Raw genomic sequence first — 16,519 nt, 5'->3', positions numbered from 1 at the left:
GGGCAGGGTCCCTCAGAAGGTGGCACCTCCAGCATCCGCCACAAGCCCGGGTGTTCTGAGCCCTAGGCTGTGCCGTCTGCTTTTTCTGTCTTGGGGTGAAGCCCAGTGGAGGCGGAAATCCAAGGCAAGACTTTATTGTGGGAGGCCTTCATGAGGTGGGGATGTTGGCAGCAGTGGCTAGCAGCCCTGTGAAGGTCACTGGCAACACTGCCGACCGCTCAGCAGTGGGGCCTGGAGACCCTGCCCTGCTGTCCCTGTTGTCCTCAAAGACAAGAGTTCTAGGCGAGGCTGCTTCCTGGTCAGAGAGCGGGGCCAGGGCCATTTGTCCCTTGGAAGCGGGGGTTGACCGTGGTGGTGACGGCACTTTTGTAGAGAGGATTGCTGTCCTGTGGGAACATTGCACACAGTAAGGAAAAGCCAGGCTCTCCCAATCACTATCCTGTGGGGCCAGCCCCAGAAGCCTCGCTGTGCTGGGGGAGGGGCCTTGTGGCCAAGCTTTGGAGCTGGCTATGGGTTAGAGAAGCAGAAAGAGGAAGAGGAACAGGAGCTGGCCTCACCTGCTTCCAGTTGAGCTGCTGCCTCTCCTTCTCAAAGCGGCTGTATTCTCGACGGTCGTAGATTTCCACCGATAGCCGGTAAGCCAAGACGAGCCCCAGTCCCACTGCCACGATGCCGCCTATGCAGCCCAGGACAATGGCACGGGTATGACCTGCTCCCTCTGGGGATCAAGGCATAGGAGCTGGCCCAGCAGAGCCCAGGGGCTGGCCCAAGGACCCCCTCCCTGCGAGGGCCTCAGTCTCCCAGCTCTGCCGCTGCCCTTGCCTTGTTCATATCCCAGTGCTGTGGTCCCGCCCATGGAGTGTCCAGAGCTCCAGTCAGCGTTCAGTGGCATCTGCCCACTTACTCTCTTGGGGTCTCACTCTCAGTACGACCCCTCCAGCCACATTCTCCACCAGGAAGAAGAACAGTTGGTTGTCCTGCGTCCTCTCTTTGCACCAGCCATCATCCAAATTAGGGACCAAGGCCAAGGTCACATTCACATCTGCACAGGCTAGGCTGCAGTTGGCTGCCAGGGGACCCGTGCCAAATGCCCCACACTCTGCACAATCCCTGTGCAGTGAATGCCAAAGAATTCACATGTGGGCCGCTGTTCCCTAGCGCCTTCCCCACACGGCTTCCAGAACAGGGCAGGCCGGGGTCAGCAGGCCTCACCTGTGCTGCTCACATGGAGACCTGCAGCCCAGGCACTGGTCGCACAGAGCCCCGTAGTACCCATCCAGGCACTGGCAACGGTTGCATCTGCAGTCTCCGTGGCCACTGCAGAGCCCTCCTTTGGGACTGGCACAGTTGTCCACATTCTCACTGCACTCACATGCTCTGCCCGTGCGGTTGGCGTGACAGTGACACACGCCACATTGGCAGTGGCCAAAGCCTGGGGAAGGAGCATGCAGAGGGTGACCTCTGTTCTTACACACAGTTGGCATGGCATGCCACGGCAGCCCGTCCCAGTGTGCCAGGCACATCTCTGGCTAGTAAGTTACAGTCCTTGAAACCTGCCCTCAGAGCCTAGGCGCCCTCAGCCCCCCATCCTTCCCCCGACAGCGGCAGATACCTCCGCAGAGGACGCCCTCGTGTCGCTCACAGCCTGCATCGTCGCACTCACACAGACGCCCAGAGCTCTGTCCACTGCAGCTGCAGCGGCCACACTGGCATCGCCCCTTCCCACTACACAGGGGCCCTGTCCCGTTAGGGGCCCGGCAGCCAGATTCCAAATCTGGGGAGGACAGTTCAGCTTCTGAGCACTCACACAGCTGACCAAGGCGGCCAGGGGCACAGCTGGGAGGGGAAAGCACGGAGAAAGTGAGGGAGATGTCAGTGTGACCATCCAGACCTGTCAAGGTCTTCTGGGCCAGCCGCTCGCAACCTGTGGGCTGCAGACCCATTGGGGGTTGGGTGGCCCTTGCACAGGGGTCCCCCAAGACCACGGGAAAACAGGTTCTTACACTATGATTCAGACCAGCAAAATTACAGTTAGGAAGTAGCAGCGCAAACAGTTTTATGGCTGGGGCCACCACAACGCGAGCTGTACCGAGGGGTCTCGGCATTAGGAAGGCTGAGAACCACTGCTCTAAGCCTGTGTTCTCAAGGGAGGTGGACACAGAGGCTGGAACAACACTAGGGTCCAGTAGAGTGCCAAGGGTGGATGGAGGAGGGGGAAGGGAAGGGTCGAGGTGAAGACCTCGTGGCTGGTGCTCAGCAGAGTCCTGAGGGGTCAGGAGGGCCCAGAGGGCAAGAGGAGGGCAGACAGCACCCACCTGCATATGCCACACCGAAGGTCCCCCTGGCCACCGCTGCAGTAGGGAGCACGGGGCTGGGTGTCACCGCACTCACAGTCACACAGCGTGCTCAGCTCCACGACCAGCTCCTCTGAGAAGCCCAGAGCCCAGAGCCGCAGGAGATGGGGCTCCGGGAGGCAGCGGGTGGCGTGAAGAGTGACCCAGAAATCCACCTGAAGGAGGACCAGCGAAGCTCCACACTGCCCCCACGTGTGCCAGCACGCCTGAGCCCACTGACCGTGCAGAACTCGGAAACGAAGAATGAGTGAAAGCCCACCCTCCCACGGCTGCCTCCTCCCCCACTTCCACACCCACATTCACGTGTCTGTCCCGCTGGCTTACCGTCTGGTTGACTCGGACGTGGTGGCACTGCCCCCGGTCCCCAGCCTCACCCTCGCTCTTCTCAGGGCCCCCGCAGTGCGACTCGAAAGAGATCTTGACCCCGGGAGGGAGCGGAGAGTGCTCAAGGGTCACGGTGGAGGACAGGCTCTGTGAAAAAGGCGGGAGGAGGTAGCCACGCGGGGGCAGGCTCCAGGGCACCTGCTTTCTTCGCCCACACCACCCCAGCCCCGCTCCGTTCACCCTGGCGCTCCTTCCATCCTGTCCAGTTGGAAGCCATTTCTGAAAGACCATCCAGGAGCGCCATGGGCTGCAGGCCACACACACCCCAGGGCAGCCTGCGCAGGGCGTGTGTGTGTCTGTGGCCCGAACCAGGCCACACAGTCTGTGTGTAAGACCTAGGCTGACCGGCTTCACTGCGTTTATCCTGGGGAGGCCAGCGCTATCTCAAGATTCTTCACCATGGAGAAGTGTGTTTGGTGGGGACAGTGAACGAACCGGGTGTGCTAGGCAAGCGGCCCCCGAGTCACGCAGCCCCAATCCCGCAGGAAGGCAGAGGACGCAGGCTCTCCCGGAGCCCAAGCTGGCCCTGAGAGTTCCCCGTCCTCTGCCTCTGCCTAGCTGAGGAATTCCAGGCGTGACACAGCGCACCCAGAGAGTGATCCTTGCTATCAGCTGCACTAAGTTGGGGTACTGTTACACACCTCTAATCCCAGTGCGGGGCAGCCAAGGCAAGGGGATCTCTGTGAGTTCGAGGCCAGCCTGGTCTGCAAAGTGAGTCCAGGACAGCCAGGGCCACACAGAGAAACCCTGTTTTAGGAGGAAAAAAACCAATGTGACCTTGAGAGGGGAAAGTGATGGGGTGTAAGGGGGGACTAGAGAGGAGAAATAGGTGGTCCACTTGGCCCAAACACATTATGTATGTATGAATTTTCAATGCTTCTAAATTGCATTATTTTATGTGTGGGGGTGTTTTGTCTGCATGTATCTTTGTAATATTTTTTATTTTATGTGCACTGGTGTTTTATCTGTATATATGTCTGTGTGAAGGTGTCAGATCCCCTGGAACTGGAGTTACAGACAGTTATGAGCCGCCATGTGGGTGCTGGGAATTGAACTCAGGTCCTCTGAAAGAGCAGACAGTGCTCTTAACCACTGAGCCATCTCTCCAGCCCCTTAAATATTTTTTAGATTAAAAAAAGAGGTAAGGGCTGTGGCTCAGTAAGGACCATCACGCAGTGGCTCAGGGCTTGCCTAGCACAGGGCTTAGGTTCGGTCTTCAATACGGCAAATTATTAACTAGAATTCTAGTTAGGAGAGTGAGGGTATGAAGATCTAAGGGCTACCTAAAGTGGAGGTAGGAACCGTGAACTAGCAGAACCCAAAGTGGGCATGCCCCGTAGTTGTGCCCTGCCACCCGAGGGACCTTGCCTCACCCCTGCCCACCCTCACCCCAACCTCTCACCCGCCCTCTCACCCTGCCCACCCTCACCCCTGCCCACCCTCACCCCAACCTCTTACCCCTGCCCACCCTCACCCCATCCTCTCACCCCTGTCCCCTCATCCCTGCCCACCCTCACCCCATCCCCTCACCCCTGCCCACCCTCACCCCTGTCCCCTCACCCCTGCTCACCCTCACCCCCATCCTCACCCCTGCCCACCTTCACTCATGCCCACTCTCACCCCTGTCCCCACCCTTGCCCACCCTCACCCCAACCTCTCACCCGCCCTCTCACCCTGCCCATCCTCACCCCATCCCCTCACCCCTGCCCACCCTCACCCCTGCCCACCCTCACCCCAACCTCTCACCCCTGTCCCCTCACCCCTGCCCACCCTCACCCTATCCCCTCACCCCTGCCCACCCTCACCCTATCCCCTCACCCCTGCCCACCCTCACCCCTGTCCCCTCACCCCTGCCCACCCTCACCCCCATCCTCACCCCTGCCCACCTTCATTCATGCCCACTCTCACCCCTGTCCCCACCCCTGCCCACCCTCACCCCAATCTCTCACCCGCCCTCTCACCCTGCCCATCCTCACCCCATCCCCTCACCCCTGCCCACCCTCACCCTATCCCCTCACCACTGCCCACCCTCACCCCATCCCCTCACCCCTGCCCACCCTCACCCCTGTCCCCTCACCCCTGCTCACCCTCACCCCAACCCCTCACCCCTGCCTACCCTCACCCCCATCCCCTCACCCCTGCCCACCCTCACCCCCATCCCCTCACCCCTGCCCACCTTCACTCATGCCCACTCTCACCCTTGTCCCCTCACTCCTGCCCACCCTCACCTCCATCCTCACCCCTGTCCCCTCACTCCTGCCCACCCTCACCTCATCCCCTCACCCCTGCCCACCCTCACCCCCATCCTCACCCCTGTCCCCTCACCCCTGACCCCTCACATCATAGGCATCCATGATGAGCTGCACCACATTGCTGGAGTCCTCACTCAGCTCCCCGACAGCAGACTTGGGGATCAGCTGGCTCAGCTCCTGTGTGAGGAGGGAGTGAATAAAGAGAATGTCTCCGGGGCTGGAAGAACGAAAGGTTAGTGGAGTGGGGAGTTAAAGCACGGCGGCTGGAGACCGCTTACCTGGTACACAGGCAGCGTGGCGCCTGTGACAGCAAAAATAGGCTGGATGTTGGCAGCCGTGAGGGCCTGGGCCACTTGACCCACAGAGGGGTAGTCCTGAGGCGGGAGAAGAATGCCCGGCTGACCCTCAGACCAAGAGAAGCCAGGCCCCAGAGGCCCGCCCAAGCAGGAGGAAGGACTGGCCCAGGCGTCCTGTCAGACCTGGCCGCCTGACCTGAGGGGAGGAGTGGGAGGAGTCAGGACAGAAGAGATGAGGCTCAGGTGGGGTCGGGGGCAAGGGAGGACTCACAAAGTCTGCGCTGTTAGAGTACACGCCATTGCTGTCCAGATGGCACTGCCCGTCGCTGGGCATGAAGATGCCACCCAGTTTCCCATCCCCGGCTGTGTGGAACGTGTCATCTGAAGTAAACACCAGGAGTCGGGACACATTTCTCCAGCCAATCTGCTCCTGAGTGGAAAGGGGCCAGTCCGCATGGCTGGGCACGGCCATGGGGCCATCCCGGCACCGGGGCCATCCTGGCCACACAGAACCTGGCAGGATCATTCTAGGGGTATCTGTCCACCCCCCCCCCCCCACGGCTTTAATTCTCTACTCCAAGCTCTTGAGCCCCTCCCCCAAACAAGTCTGTTGTTATGGAGGTGCTCTTGTGAACTAGCCAGAGAGCCTCTTTTTACTCCCGCATGCCAGATAACTGCTAGGACAAACATGCAGGTCATAGCGAGGTCAGATGACTGCACCCCTGGTGTGCACCGGGCACCTGCCACGCACAGTCCTAGCCCCAGGTAGCTCCCGGCGCTCAGATCCTGACTCTGTCTCCTCACCTGGCAGAGGGCAGCCTGCAAAATGGCATCGAAGCCGCCTTCCGGTGGGTCTAGATTGCCAGAGACATTCTGACGGCCCACCTCTCTCTCAAAGGCTTGGGCATCCGCAGTAAGGGGCAGCACGTGGCGAAAGCTGAAGGGTGGCTGGCAGCGCTCCAGCCGGCTGGGGCATGGGTGCTGAAGCCTGGAGGGCACCGTGCTCATAAACGGCAGCACCCTTTTGTCCACGAAGAAGCCAAAACCTGAAGGCAGGAGCAGCGAGGGTGTGCCAAAGACCACAAGACGTCAGCGGGGACCTGGCCCCCGGCACGGGCAAAACTGTGGCACCGCCAGCTCAGGAGGGTGGGAGTGGAGGAGATGGAGCAGGGGCAGGCCGGCCTTCATGGAGGCTAAGGAGGCCAGGGTCCATGGGGTGGAATCGGCAGGTGGCACAGAGAGGGTGCTTTGGGGAGGGGGTGCTTGTTTATCTTGACACAGGGTCTCTCTGTGTAGCCCTGGCTGTCCTGGATCTCACTCTAAACCAGGCTGGCCTGGATGACAGATCTGCCTGCCTCTGCCTCCCGAGGGCTGGGATTCAAGGTGTGCGCTGCTGCTGCACCACTTGGAACAAGGGAGGAAGTCCCTTCCGAGCCAAGGAAGAAAGTCACCACAGAACGTAGGGACAGATAGGCTTCCACGGACACTGGTGGAGGCGGAAGGGTAAGGGCGGTGCTCAGGTCGGGAGCTGAGTCTGAGCCGTGTCTGAGCCGCTGGGCCTCAGGGGTCCCGCTACGGCCAATCCCCCTGCAGCTTCAACCGAGATGAGTGTGGCTCGGGAGAGATGTCAGGATCCCCTGGCCTGATGAGTCTGTTAAACACTGGGCGAGCCTAAGACGACGGTGGAAGCGAAAAGCGGCTGCAAGGGCTGGCAGCATCTGGGTAGCTAGCTCACGCTCACCTATGCGCACAGAATGCGTGACCTCCTGCAGCCGGACCAGCAGGGCGTGCCCGAGCTGGCGCACGCGCTCCAAGTCATCCTTCATTGAGTAGCTCAGGTCCATGAGGTAGTACAGGTCCACCGGGTAGCCCGCGGCCCGGAGGAAGCGGACCCGGAATTTCTGGGGCTCCCCTGATAAGAGACGGGGAGGCTCGATCCCGCAGCCCCGCGCCTCCCAGCCCCGGCGCGCGCGCCCCGCCCGGCCCTGGACTCACCCAGGCGCAGCGCGGCGCGGATCCGCTGCGGGGCCAGCTGCGTGGCGCCCTGGCCGCGCGCCCCGTGGCTCAGCGGCCGGTCCTGCAGCGCCTCCTGGCGGCCGCGCGGCTCCTCCAGCTCGTGCGCCGGGCACCCGCGGGCCAGCAGCTCCTCCCGCCGCGCGCAGCGCCGGGCCTCCGCCTCCCCCGAGGCCGTGAAGTTCTGCACCCCGGAGGACGCGCGTTGGCACCCCAGTCCCCTCAGCCCGACGCGGCCCCGCAGACCCCGCCGCTCTGCCCTCCGCTAGCCCGCCCACCACCCCCTCTCCTCAGAGCCACAGACTTCCTGTGGAGATCGCGAAAAGGCCCGAAAGCCCAGCTTCCCCTGCGCGGTCACATCAAAATAGGAAGGGGCCAGTCACACCAGTTTCTGGGAAGGAGGAGGATAGGGACAGAAACACACACACACACACACACACACACAACGTGCACACACGCAACTCACACGCTCACGATGTCTGGTACCATGCACTGACTAGGAAACCACAGGGGAAGGAAATGGTTAGGTGGCTTCTCAGTGGGCACGGGTGCCAGCCCCTGGTCTAGAGAATGGAAGAGGTAGACAGACCGGATGTCCCCAGAGCTTCATCTCTCTAGCCAGGGCCTAGGACCTCTGCCTCTCACAGCCTTGCAGCTTCGCTTTCACTAGTTTCTTGGGCCCTTTACGAAGGGCCTGTGAGTGTGCAATACCTCTCAGCAAGGCCCACGGGTCTAACTCTCCATCCTTCCGTGAAAGACCGTGTCTCTGAAGCTCCTTTGCCACCTCTCCCTCTTTCAGGCTTCCACAAAGAACAGCTCCAGCCACCCAAGAGACTGAAGAATATACCCAGAAAAACCACAAACACGCCCACACGACACGCATGCATGTCCAGGCTGTGCACACTCCATGCATGGCTCCAGGGCCACAGAGCCATTTACCAGTTGCTTGCACCACGCACAGCTGGGATGTGCCAGGATGCACTTCTGGCAGGAAGGAGCTGGCTGGCAGGACCCCTGCACGGAGAGGTCAGGATCCCCCTGTTCCGCGGCCTCGCCCGAGGGTGTGACCCTGGGATCCAGCTGGCTCTCACCTCCGCCCAGAATCAGCAGAAGAATGAGAAGGGCTGACATGTCCACCATGGCCTGTAATAGGACACAAAGGGACACCTGGGTCCTCAGGGAGGGCCCGGCTCTGGTCCTCTCAGCTTAGCCTGTGGTGGCCACGCGAGCTTTCCCCCAACGCCATCCCTGTCCTCAGAGCTCCGCATCCCCTCTGCGTTCAGTAGCCTTTTCAAAGTGGTGGGAAGCGACAGGTGCCAAGCAGGGGCGGGGGCCGGAGACCTGTCTGCCTCCGTGCAGACCTCAGGTACCCAGGGCGGGCAGCGCAGCCTGAGGAGGGCCTGCGAGTGGCTAAGAGCACAAGCAGCTCACGTGGGGAGATGGCCCAGCACTGGCTGCTCACCCAGGGATGGCCTCCAGCCTGGGTTCCATTCCAGCACGCGGCATGCCAGCTCGCAGCTTTCGGGGTAACTCTAGTTCCGGAAGATCCCACACACTCCAAGGGCACCAGGCACACATGTGGTGCACAGACAGACATACAGAAAAAACACCCACAGCCAAAAAATAAAAAAAAAAAATCTAAAAAAAAAAAAAAGCACAAAGGCACACTTTTTCTGGAGGACCTGAGTTCTATTCCCACCCTACTCCAGGCCGATCACAACTGCCTGTAACTCCATCTCCGTGGGCACCTGCACCTATGTGCACTAACCACACACAGGCACACACACATATACATTAAATATATATATGTACTGTTTTGTTTTGTTTTTTAATCTGGGCATAGTGGTACATGTGAGAGGCAGAGGCACGTGGATCTCTGTGAGTCTGAGGGCAACCTGGTCTTTACAGTGAGTTCCAGGCAAGGCAGGGCTGCCTAGAAAGACCTCTCTCAAAAGCAAAGGAAAAGGAAGGAAGAAAAGAGGACGGGACAGTCTGGAGCGGAAAGGACCATTCTCGGATCTCTTCACCAACATTCCACGCTGCAGTGAAGGAGGCACCAACGGGAAGCGCCAGGTCCCACCCACCAGACACCCGCCTGGCTGCGGAGCCTCAGCCTCCACCTTTGTAAAGCGAAGGAGCTGAGCAAATGCCCGACAGCCTTGAAGTCTGAAGAAGTGAAGGTCGGAAGAGAGGAAGGGAGGAAGGGGCCGCACAGGAGTGTGTGCTCAGGATTGCTGCCTCACCGTGAAGGGCGCCCAGTAAAAAGAAACCTTGTTGACGCTGGGATCTGTATTTTATTTTATTATCATGTCTGTGCAGCACGTGTGTCCCTGCCGGCCTTGGAGGGCAGAAGGTATAGGTGCCTGTGAGTTGCCATGGAAACCAAACCAAGTCTCGAGAAGACTGTTGTGCCCTTAACCACTGAGCTGTTTCTCCAGCCCTAGTTTTTTAAATGAATGTATCTTATTTGATTTTACACTAGCGGTGTTTTGCCTGCCTGTATGTATGTGCACCAAATGCATACAGTGCCAGGAAGGCTGCAGAGTGCAGCAGCCCTGGAGGTGAGCCAGCTTGTAGGCACCAGGAACGGAACCCGGGTCCTCTGCAGGAGCAAGCGCGCGCCTCACCGGCCTGACGGTCTAGTTTAGCTTTGTGTTTTATGCTCATCTGTTTAACTGGCGGTGGGAGCGTGCCCTGGTCACGGTGTGTGGGGGTCAGAGGACAGCTGTGGGACAGGGACTGGGCTCAGCCGGGGGCATCCTCACCCACTAAGCTGGCTCTCCAGTACTGTGCTGCTGTTGCTTTGGCTTTGGTGTTTTGTAGACAGGGACCCAGCTGGCCTGATCCTCCCTGTAGCCCAGGCGGGGCTTGAACCCACGGCAATTCTCTTTACCCTTTCAAGTGTGAGGACTGCAGCTGTGAGTGGCCACAGCCAGCCAAATTTTCTGTGGCATGGAAGAAAGTGTGGCTATGCATAGGTCCTAGACTACACTGCAAAAACTAATTAATCAATTAATTTTAAACATTGAGCAACCCAGCATGGCGGCACATGCCTTTAATCACAGTGCTTAGGGGGCAGAGGCAGGTGGATTTCTGATTTCAAGGCCAGCCTGGTCTACAACGTGAGTTCCAGGACAGCCAGGGCTACACAGAAAAACTCACTCTGTCTCAAAAAAAAAATTTTTTTTAAATAAGTAAAAACTGAACAGGTGATCTATTACTGTGATTCAAAAATAAATCTGGCAATTCATGCTGTTATCTCAGTACTGGGAGGTAGAGGCAGGAGAACAGGCATCCGAGGCCAGCCTAAACCACAGGACCCTGTCTCAAAAAATGCTTTTATCAAAAAAAGCTTTAAATCCATTAATCAAGAATACATGAAGCCACATTAATCACTGCGGTACCGACTTAAAGGCAGGTGCAAGAATTAGTGGAGCAGAACTCAGGCTGCAGGGCCAGGTGTGCTCAGGAGGCAGAGGCAGAAGGATCTTTGTGAGCTCAAGGCCAGCCTGGCTTATGTAAGGAGTTCCAGGCCAGTAGGGGCGACATAGAGAGATCCTGTCTTTAAAAAAAGAAAAAAAAAAAAAAGAGGAGGACGATGGGAGAAAGAAGGAAGGAAGAAAGGAAGAATGAAAAAAGCAAGGAAGCAAGCAAGGAAGGAAGAAGCCCATCCATCCACGGCAAATTGTTTTTTGAAAAAAGGTGCCGAACCATTCAACAGAGGAAAAATGACCTTCAGCAGACAGTGCTGGGATGACTTAGGAAATCCACACACAAAACAGTGAAGAGCTCTGTCTCAGACAAAAGTCAATGGAAAACAGATTTTTCACATTTGCTCTGTACGCACAGGTGTTTGACCTGCATGTATACCTGTGTGGAGCCTGTGCTCCTGGTGCCCTCACAGGCTAGAAAAGAACATCAGATCCCCCAGGACTAGAGTTACAGAATTGCCGTGTGGGTGCTGGAAAATCAAACCCAGGTCCCCTGAAGAACAGCCGATGCTCTCAGCCACTGAACTGCTTCTCTGGCCCCAAAATCAGATCTGTTTTGTTTTGTTTTCTGTTTTTTTTTTTTTTTTCCCTCTGTGTAGCCCTGGCTGTCCTGGACTCACTCTGTAGACCAGGCTGGCCTCGAATCAAAATTAATAATTCAATTTAAAATAAAGAATTCTCACATAAACTCCCTTGTTCGGTAAAGGGGAAGTCGTGAGCCAGCCCTGTCGTGACGGGCTACCTGCGGTTCCTTGGGGTCTAATGAAGGCGGCTCGGCAGCACGGCATTGCTCAGCATGTTACAACTCTCCTTTCAAGCCTCAGCGCCACGTTCACACTCAACAGTTTCTTTTTTATCTTTAGATTTTTGTTGGATATATATATATATATATATATATATATTTTTTTTTTTTTAAGTGTCTATCTTTGCACTACATGTGTTCTTACAGCCTCAGAGGCCAGAAGGGACATTGGCTCCCTTGAAACTTGAGTAATCAACATGTGGGTGCTGGGAATGAAGTCTGGGTTCCCTGCAAGAGCAGCAAGCGCTCTTAACCACTGAGGTGTCTAAAGCTTAAGAGTTTCCAGTTGCCCACGGTACAGACAACGAGGAGGAGAGTACAGCCATGCACGCGTGTGCAAGCTCAGGACAGGCGTGTGCAGTGACTCTGCAGGAGCCTCCGGAAGCCAGGCAGCGTCAGCAGGCCGCTGTTGCCATGCTCCGGGAGTGAAGCCTCACAGATCATCCACACCCCTCAGCCAGGTCCAGACTCAGGTACTGATGCCGTCTGCGGGGAGTGTGGGGAAGGGTGGGGTGCCGGGCCGTTGGACCCCATCCTGCTCCCCACCCATGTGCCCTCAGATGGGTGTAGTTCCTGACAGAGCTGCTGCTCTCAGCGAGGGGCTGACCCCAGCTTAGCCGCACCGAAACCTCGGCCCTGGGTGTTGAGAGCTGTGGTCAGGGAGGCTGAGCACAGGCTGAGTTTAGACTCATCTGGACGGGGCTCCACCTCCACCCCCGCTCACTCACCTCTCCTAACGGACCTCATGCATGGGCTGCCCTGCCCTTCTCCACTCTGTCATCTTTGGCAATCCATTCATCTTGCTACCTGCTTCTGTCTCTCCCCTTCCTAATACACACACACACACACACACACACACATCTCACGATGCTGTTTTTTCTACTTCTCAGTTCTCTGCTTTACTTCCTTCTCTCTGGTCCTAAAGAGAGACAGGAAGCATTTTCTATCTCAGCCTCCTCCTTGCAAAGAGAAACTGAAGTCAAGGACACGCAGGGCACAGGTGGATTTAAGCAGCTCAAAGCTCAAGCTCCCCGGCTGACCTTTTTTCTTCTTTCTTTTCTTCTTCTTTCTTTTTTTATGTCAGGCTGGCCTCAAACTCAGAGATCTGCCTGCCTCTACCTCCTGAGTGCTGGAATTAAAGGTGTGTGCCACCATGCTCAGCCCTGACCAAATAATTCTTATTCCAATGCTGGGCTCAGTTCTCATTCCACAATGCCCCATAATGACTCTTGATCAGAGGTAGTTTTGTCTGTTATGATTCCTTATAAACCTAAGTAAAAATGCTTTTTTAAGTACTGGGGATCAAACCCAGGGCCTCACTCAAGCTGGGCCAGTGGCCTACGGCCCTAGTCCACAAAGATATAATTAAAATGATTATGGCTGTGACTATGCTTTGGCAGTACTAACTTTATTGGTATCGCAAGCCTCAGTAGGCTATGAACGGGCGTGTGGCCACGGTGCCAAGTGGGAAGAATCCTTCCTGGGCTGCAGAAGCAGCGTCGGGCTGCCAGGAAGCAGTCAGGGACAGACAGGAGGTGCTGGAAGAAGCCCACAGCGGTGTCAGCCTTGTTCTGTCCATGGAAACTCCCACCCGTACCACCAGATCTACCTCCTTTCCTCCCTCTGGCTCCCCTGGGGATAGCGGAGAAGGAATAATGGGGCCGCAGGAATGCAGAAAGAGGTGAAGGGCCTTTCTTAAGACCACACAGGGCACTGGAGAGTCCAGGCCAGAGCCTTCTTCCCAAGAGGTGGGAGGGAATGGGCCTGGTGAGGGAGGAGGCAGGTGGGCAGTGCCCGGGCAATACTCACAGGTGCCTTGGAGCAGCCCTTCCTCCAGTGGGAGCGGTGGGAGTGGGAGCACTAGCCTTTGTGTTCACACGGAGAGGCAGCAGAGGAGGAAGTGACACGCCCTGGGCGGGGGCCTCTGGGAGGGCTGCAGAGCTAGCAGAAGGTGGAGCACACAGGAGTGGGCCGTTAACGTGAGGACCGAGAACAAGGAACCCCCTCTCTGAGCATCCCTCACGCTCTAAGCTGTCAAGTTACAGTCAAGGGTCACAAGGACCAGACGGTGCCCTCCAAAAATCAATGCTCTCTCCACTACCTCACAGAGGAGGGAGCCAGGCAGGAAGACAGTACTGAAGAGGAGGGAACTGAGATTTCTGTTCCTTTGGATACCCAGGAACCACATGTTGTGGTGATGACTTAAAAAGCAAAAACAAAACCCCTACATTTTATGCTAGGTATCCATCTTGGTACCCAACAGCCATTTGTCTCTTGACACCAATCCCTGAAAATTCCCAATAACCCTGACTTTGTGGTTCCCCCAACCCAGAAGTATACAGCCAAAACCATCTGCTTGTTATCATATGACTGTGATTGTGTTTGTTTGTTTTGCAGACATTCAAGGATCTCTCTGAGGTCACCTTGACTACCTATTCTTGGCATAGCAAAGCAGCTCTTGGCTGGCTTGTGCAGCTACTCAAGGTCTTGTGGGTTTTGCCTTTAAAAATCCTTCCCTCATCCCCCTTTGAGTGGCAGAACCTAAACTGGCTCAAAGTACTGTACTGCCAGCAGTATCAATACATTTAACTAATTATAATCTGGATTGAATCTGAGGTCTTTTCCCAAATGTCTCCTAACAGCGCGCAGCTAAACTCTTTGGACTCTGGAGCCAACCTCCCTGAGCTAATATCCTGGCACTCTCTCCCTTAACAGGAAATAGTAAAACTCCTCACTTGTATTCCTTAATCCAGTGATTTTCAACCCATGGGTCACAACCCCACAGAAGTCGAACAACCCTTTCACGGGGTTCGCCTAAGGCCATCGGAAATATCAGCTATGTACATTATGATTCATAACAGTAGCAAAACTACAGTTATGAGGTAGATAACCTTATGGTTGGGGGTCACCAGAACATGTGGGACTGTACCGAGGGGTCTCAGTGTTAGGAAGGTTGAGGTCGTCCTCTGGCTGTCTTTTCGTCTGCACTCAGACTTTGGCAGAGATGAGACCCGTGGCTATCAGTTGTGCACGTGACTGTCTGGGATGGGTGAGAATGCCGCTCAGGGTTAGGGGCTTGGCGGGGCTGTCAAGAGGCATGTCCAGTCTCCATCGCTGAGGAGCTGAGGAGGGGGGGACACTAGCCAGCAGGAAGGAGGGGTCTGAGTGGGTAAGGAGCAGAGGCTTTGAGAGGTGCAGGCTCTAGGCAGTGGGTAAGGAGCAGAGGCTTTGAGAGGCGCAGGCTCTAGGCAGTTGGCAAGTTGGTGAGATTTGGAGGTGCCACTGGGGGTCCAGGAGCCAGGACAGCAGTAGATTGGGAAGGCGGGTGCAGGAACCATCGCCGGGGCCTGAGGCAGCATAAAGCCTGGCAGAAGGGGCTGTGTAGATACAAATAGGATTTCTCTCTCTCTCTTTAATGATAGATAAGCTTTTGTTTTCATGTTTTTCAAAATAAGCTGGCTGAACTGGTTGCTTTGGGAGGTGATTAGTCAAAGAGACCAAATCCACATCATCTGATTCGTCCTTCCCTGAGCCACAGCTGAACACTGAGAACACTCAAAGAAACAGAGCAAATGTATTCCTGTCACAAATAGATAGATACTCCTAAAAGTTAGGACCCTGGAAGACGCTGGAGAGGCTTCTCCGGGCAGGGCCTAGCTGGCTCCAGGCTAAGGGACAGCCAGACCCACTGCCCTTCCCCCTCAGCCAGTGGTTACCATGACAATGCCCTCTTTTCCCCTGGCCCTGTGGTTTCCTCTAAATCTTCTTTCACTTTCTTCTGCTGCTCTTCCCCCTCCTCTTCTTGCCTCCCCTGTCCCATACCCACCTCCTTCCCGTGTGCCCAGGTCACGGTCAAGAGAGCCAAGGGCAAGGTAAGCAAAGTCCTGTCCCAGGGCACAGCATGGGCTGAAGGACAGTCTCAGAGGGCAATGGTCTTTCCAAGGAGCGGAAGAAGAGAAGGTGCGGAGACCAGGAGCAGAAGGCACATAGGTCGCAGAGTGTGCTCAGAGGGTGGAGAGCTCCCTGAGGAGTGAGCACAGTGGTGGCTCGGGCCTGTGGTCCAGCACTCACAGCTGAGTGGGCAGGACTGTGAGTTTAGCTTAAGATACAGAGGGGCCCTGCCTCAGTCAGACAAACAACCCCTAAAAACAGTGGGGCTTAGGGGCGCTGTGGTTCTTTTCCAGGCCGGGGAAAAGTGTGCAAAATAAGTGAAGTTTCAGGAGATTTGCTGCCCACCCTGAACATATTTCACGTTTTCTTTGTCCCCCACGGCCCACCCAGCCCCTTGCCCAGGTCAGCGGGTCACAGCCCTGACCTGGTGACTTGGCAGAGGGAGCCACGGTCCATTTGAGTTTCCATCACTTTATTTTGCAAAAATAGAAAACTCAGCAATATGCGAACAGCGGGGTGGGAGGGGTGATGTAAACAGAGGGGCGGGACAGCACCCTGACCCCCCAGAGAAGAGGGGGAGCCCGCAGGAATCTTATTTGGCAGCTAAATACAAACTGGGAGTTTGGGGAAAGGAAGAAGGGGTCACAGAGGCCCTGGGCCCCCCTCCCAAGACCCCTGGAGGAGGGGGTCACTCCAGGGTGTAAACAAAAGCTAATAAATAAATAGAGGCTTCCTCTGGGTCGGGGTGGGATCAGCTAAGCAGCATCTCCCCTCCCCGGGGCCAAGCTGCTCTGGGGGGGTCAAGGGTGAGAAGGCACTAAGAGAGGGATGCCTGGCCCCTCTGTAGTGTGGAAGTCCCCGCCTGAACGGCTGAGATGGGGGCAAGAAGCCAAGGCACGAGAGGGGCGAAGGGGCGGCCTGTAAAACGGAGGCCCTGGGACGCGCCGCACCTCAGCGGAGGTTCTCGCTAGGCCCCTCCCTTCGCCCCCAGGCCCCGCCCCAGAAACGCAGGGCCCCGCCTGCCCCACGCTGGGCA

At 56.8% G+C, this 16,519-nt stretch overlaps 1 protein-coding gene and 1 long non-coding RNA gene across 3 annotated transcripts in view; one reads left to right on the top strand and one right to left on the bottom strand.

The window, feature by feature from the left end:
• Positions 1-118: 118 nt before the first annotated feature.
• On the bottom strand, positions 119-15,550 carry Itgb7 (integrin subunit beta 7). The gene is made up of 16 exons (XM_021643493.2): positions 15,419-15,550; positions 13,402-13,533; positions 8,239-8,442; positions 7,282-7,483; positions 7,028-7,198; positions 6,091-6,332; positions 5,558-5,716; positions 5,269-5,364; positions 5,078-5,167; positions 2,679-2,825; positions 2,316-2,509; positions 1,613-1,836; positions 1,213-1,432; positions 905-1,110; positions 558-718; positions 119-386 (listed from the first exon to the last, which is right to left on the bottom strand). The coding sequence occupies exons 3-16, from the start codon at positions 8,437-8,439 to the stop codon at positions 300-302; spliced, it is 2,400 nt and encodes a 799-aa protein (XP_021499168.1). The 5' UTR covers positions 8,440-8,442; positions 13,402-13,533; positions 15,419-15,550; the 3' UTR covers positions 119-299.
• Positions 15,339-16,519, top strand: part of LOC132655727 (uncharacterized) — a 6,167-nt gene continuing 4,986 nt past the window's right edge. The window contains exon 1 of one of the 2 annotated variants that reach the window (XR_009593514.1): positions 15,339-15,464. This is a non-coding gene — a long non-coding RNA (uncharacterized LOC132655727). The remainder of the gene's footprint in view (positions 15,465-16,519) is intronic. The other variant, XR_009593513.1, reaches the window with a different exon arrangement.

This window comes from Meriones unguiculatus, chromosome 8, assembly GCF_030254825.1.
Source record: "Meriones unguiculatus strain TT.TT164.6M chromosome 8, Bangor_MerUng_6.1, whole genome shotgun sequence".
Taxonomy (NCBI): Eukaryota; Metazoa; Chordata; class Mammalia; order Rodentia; family Muridae; genus Meriones; species Meriones unguiculatus.
This window is presented reverse-complemented; position numbering and strand designations above follow the sequence as displayed.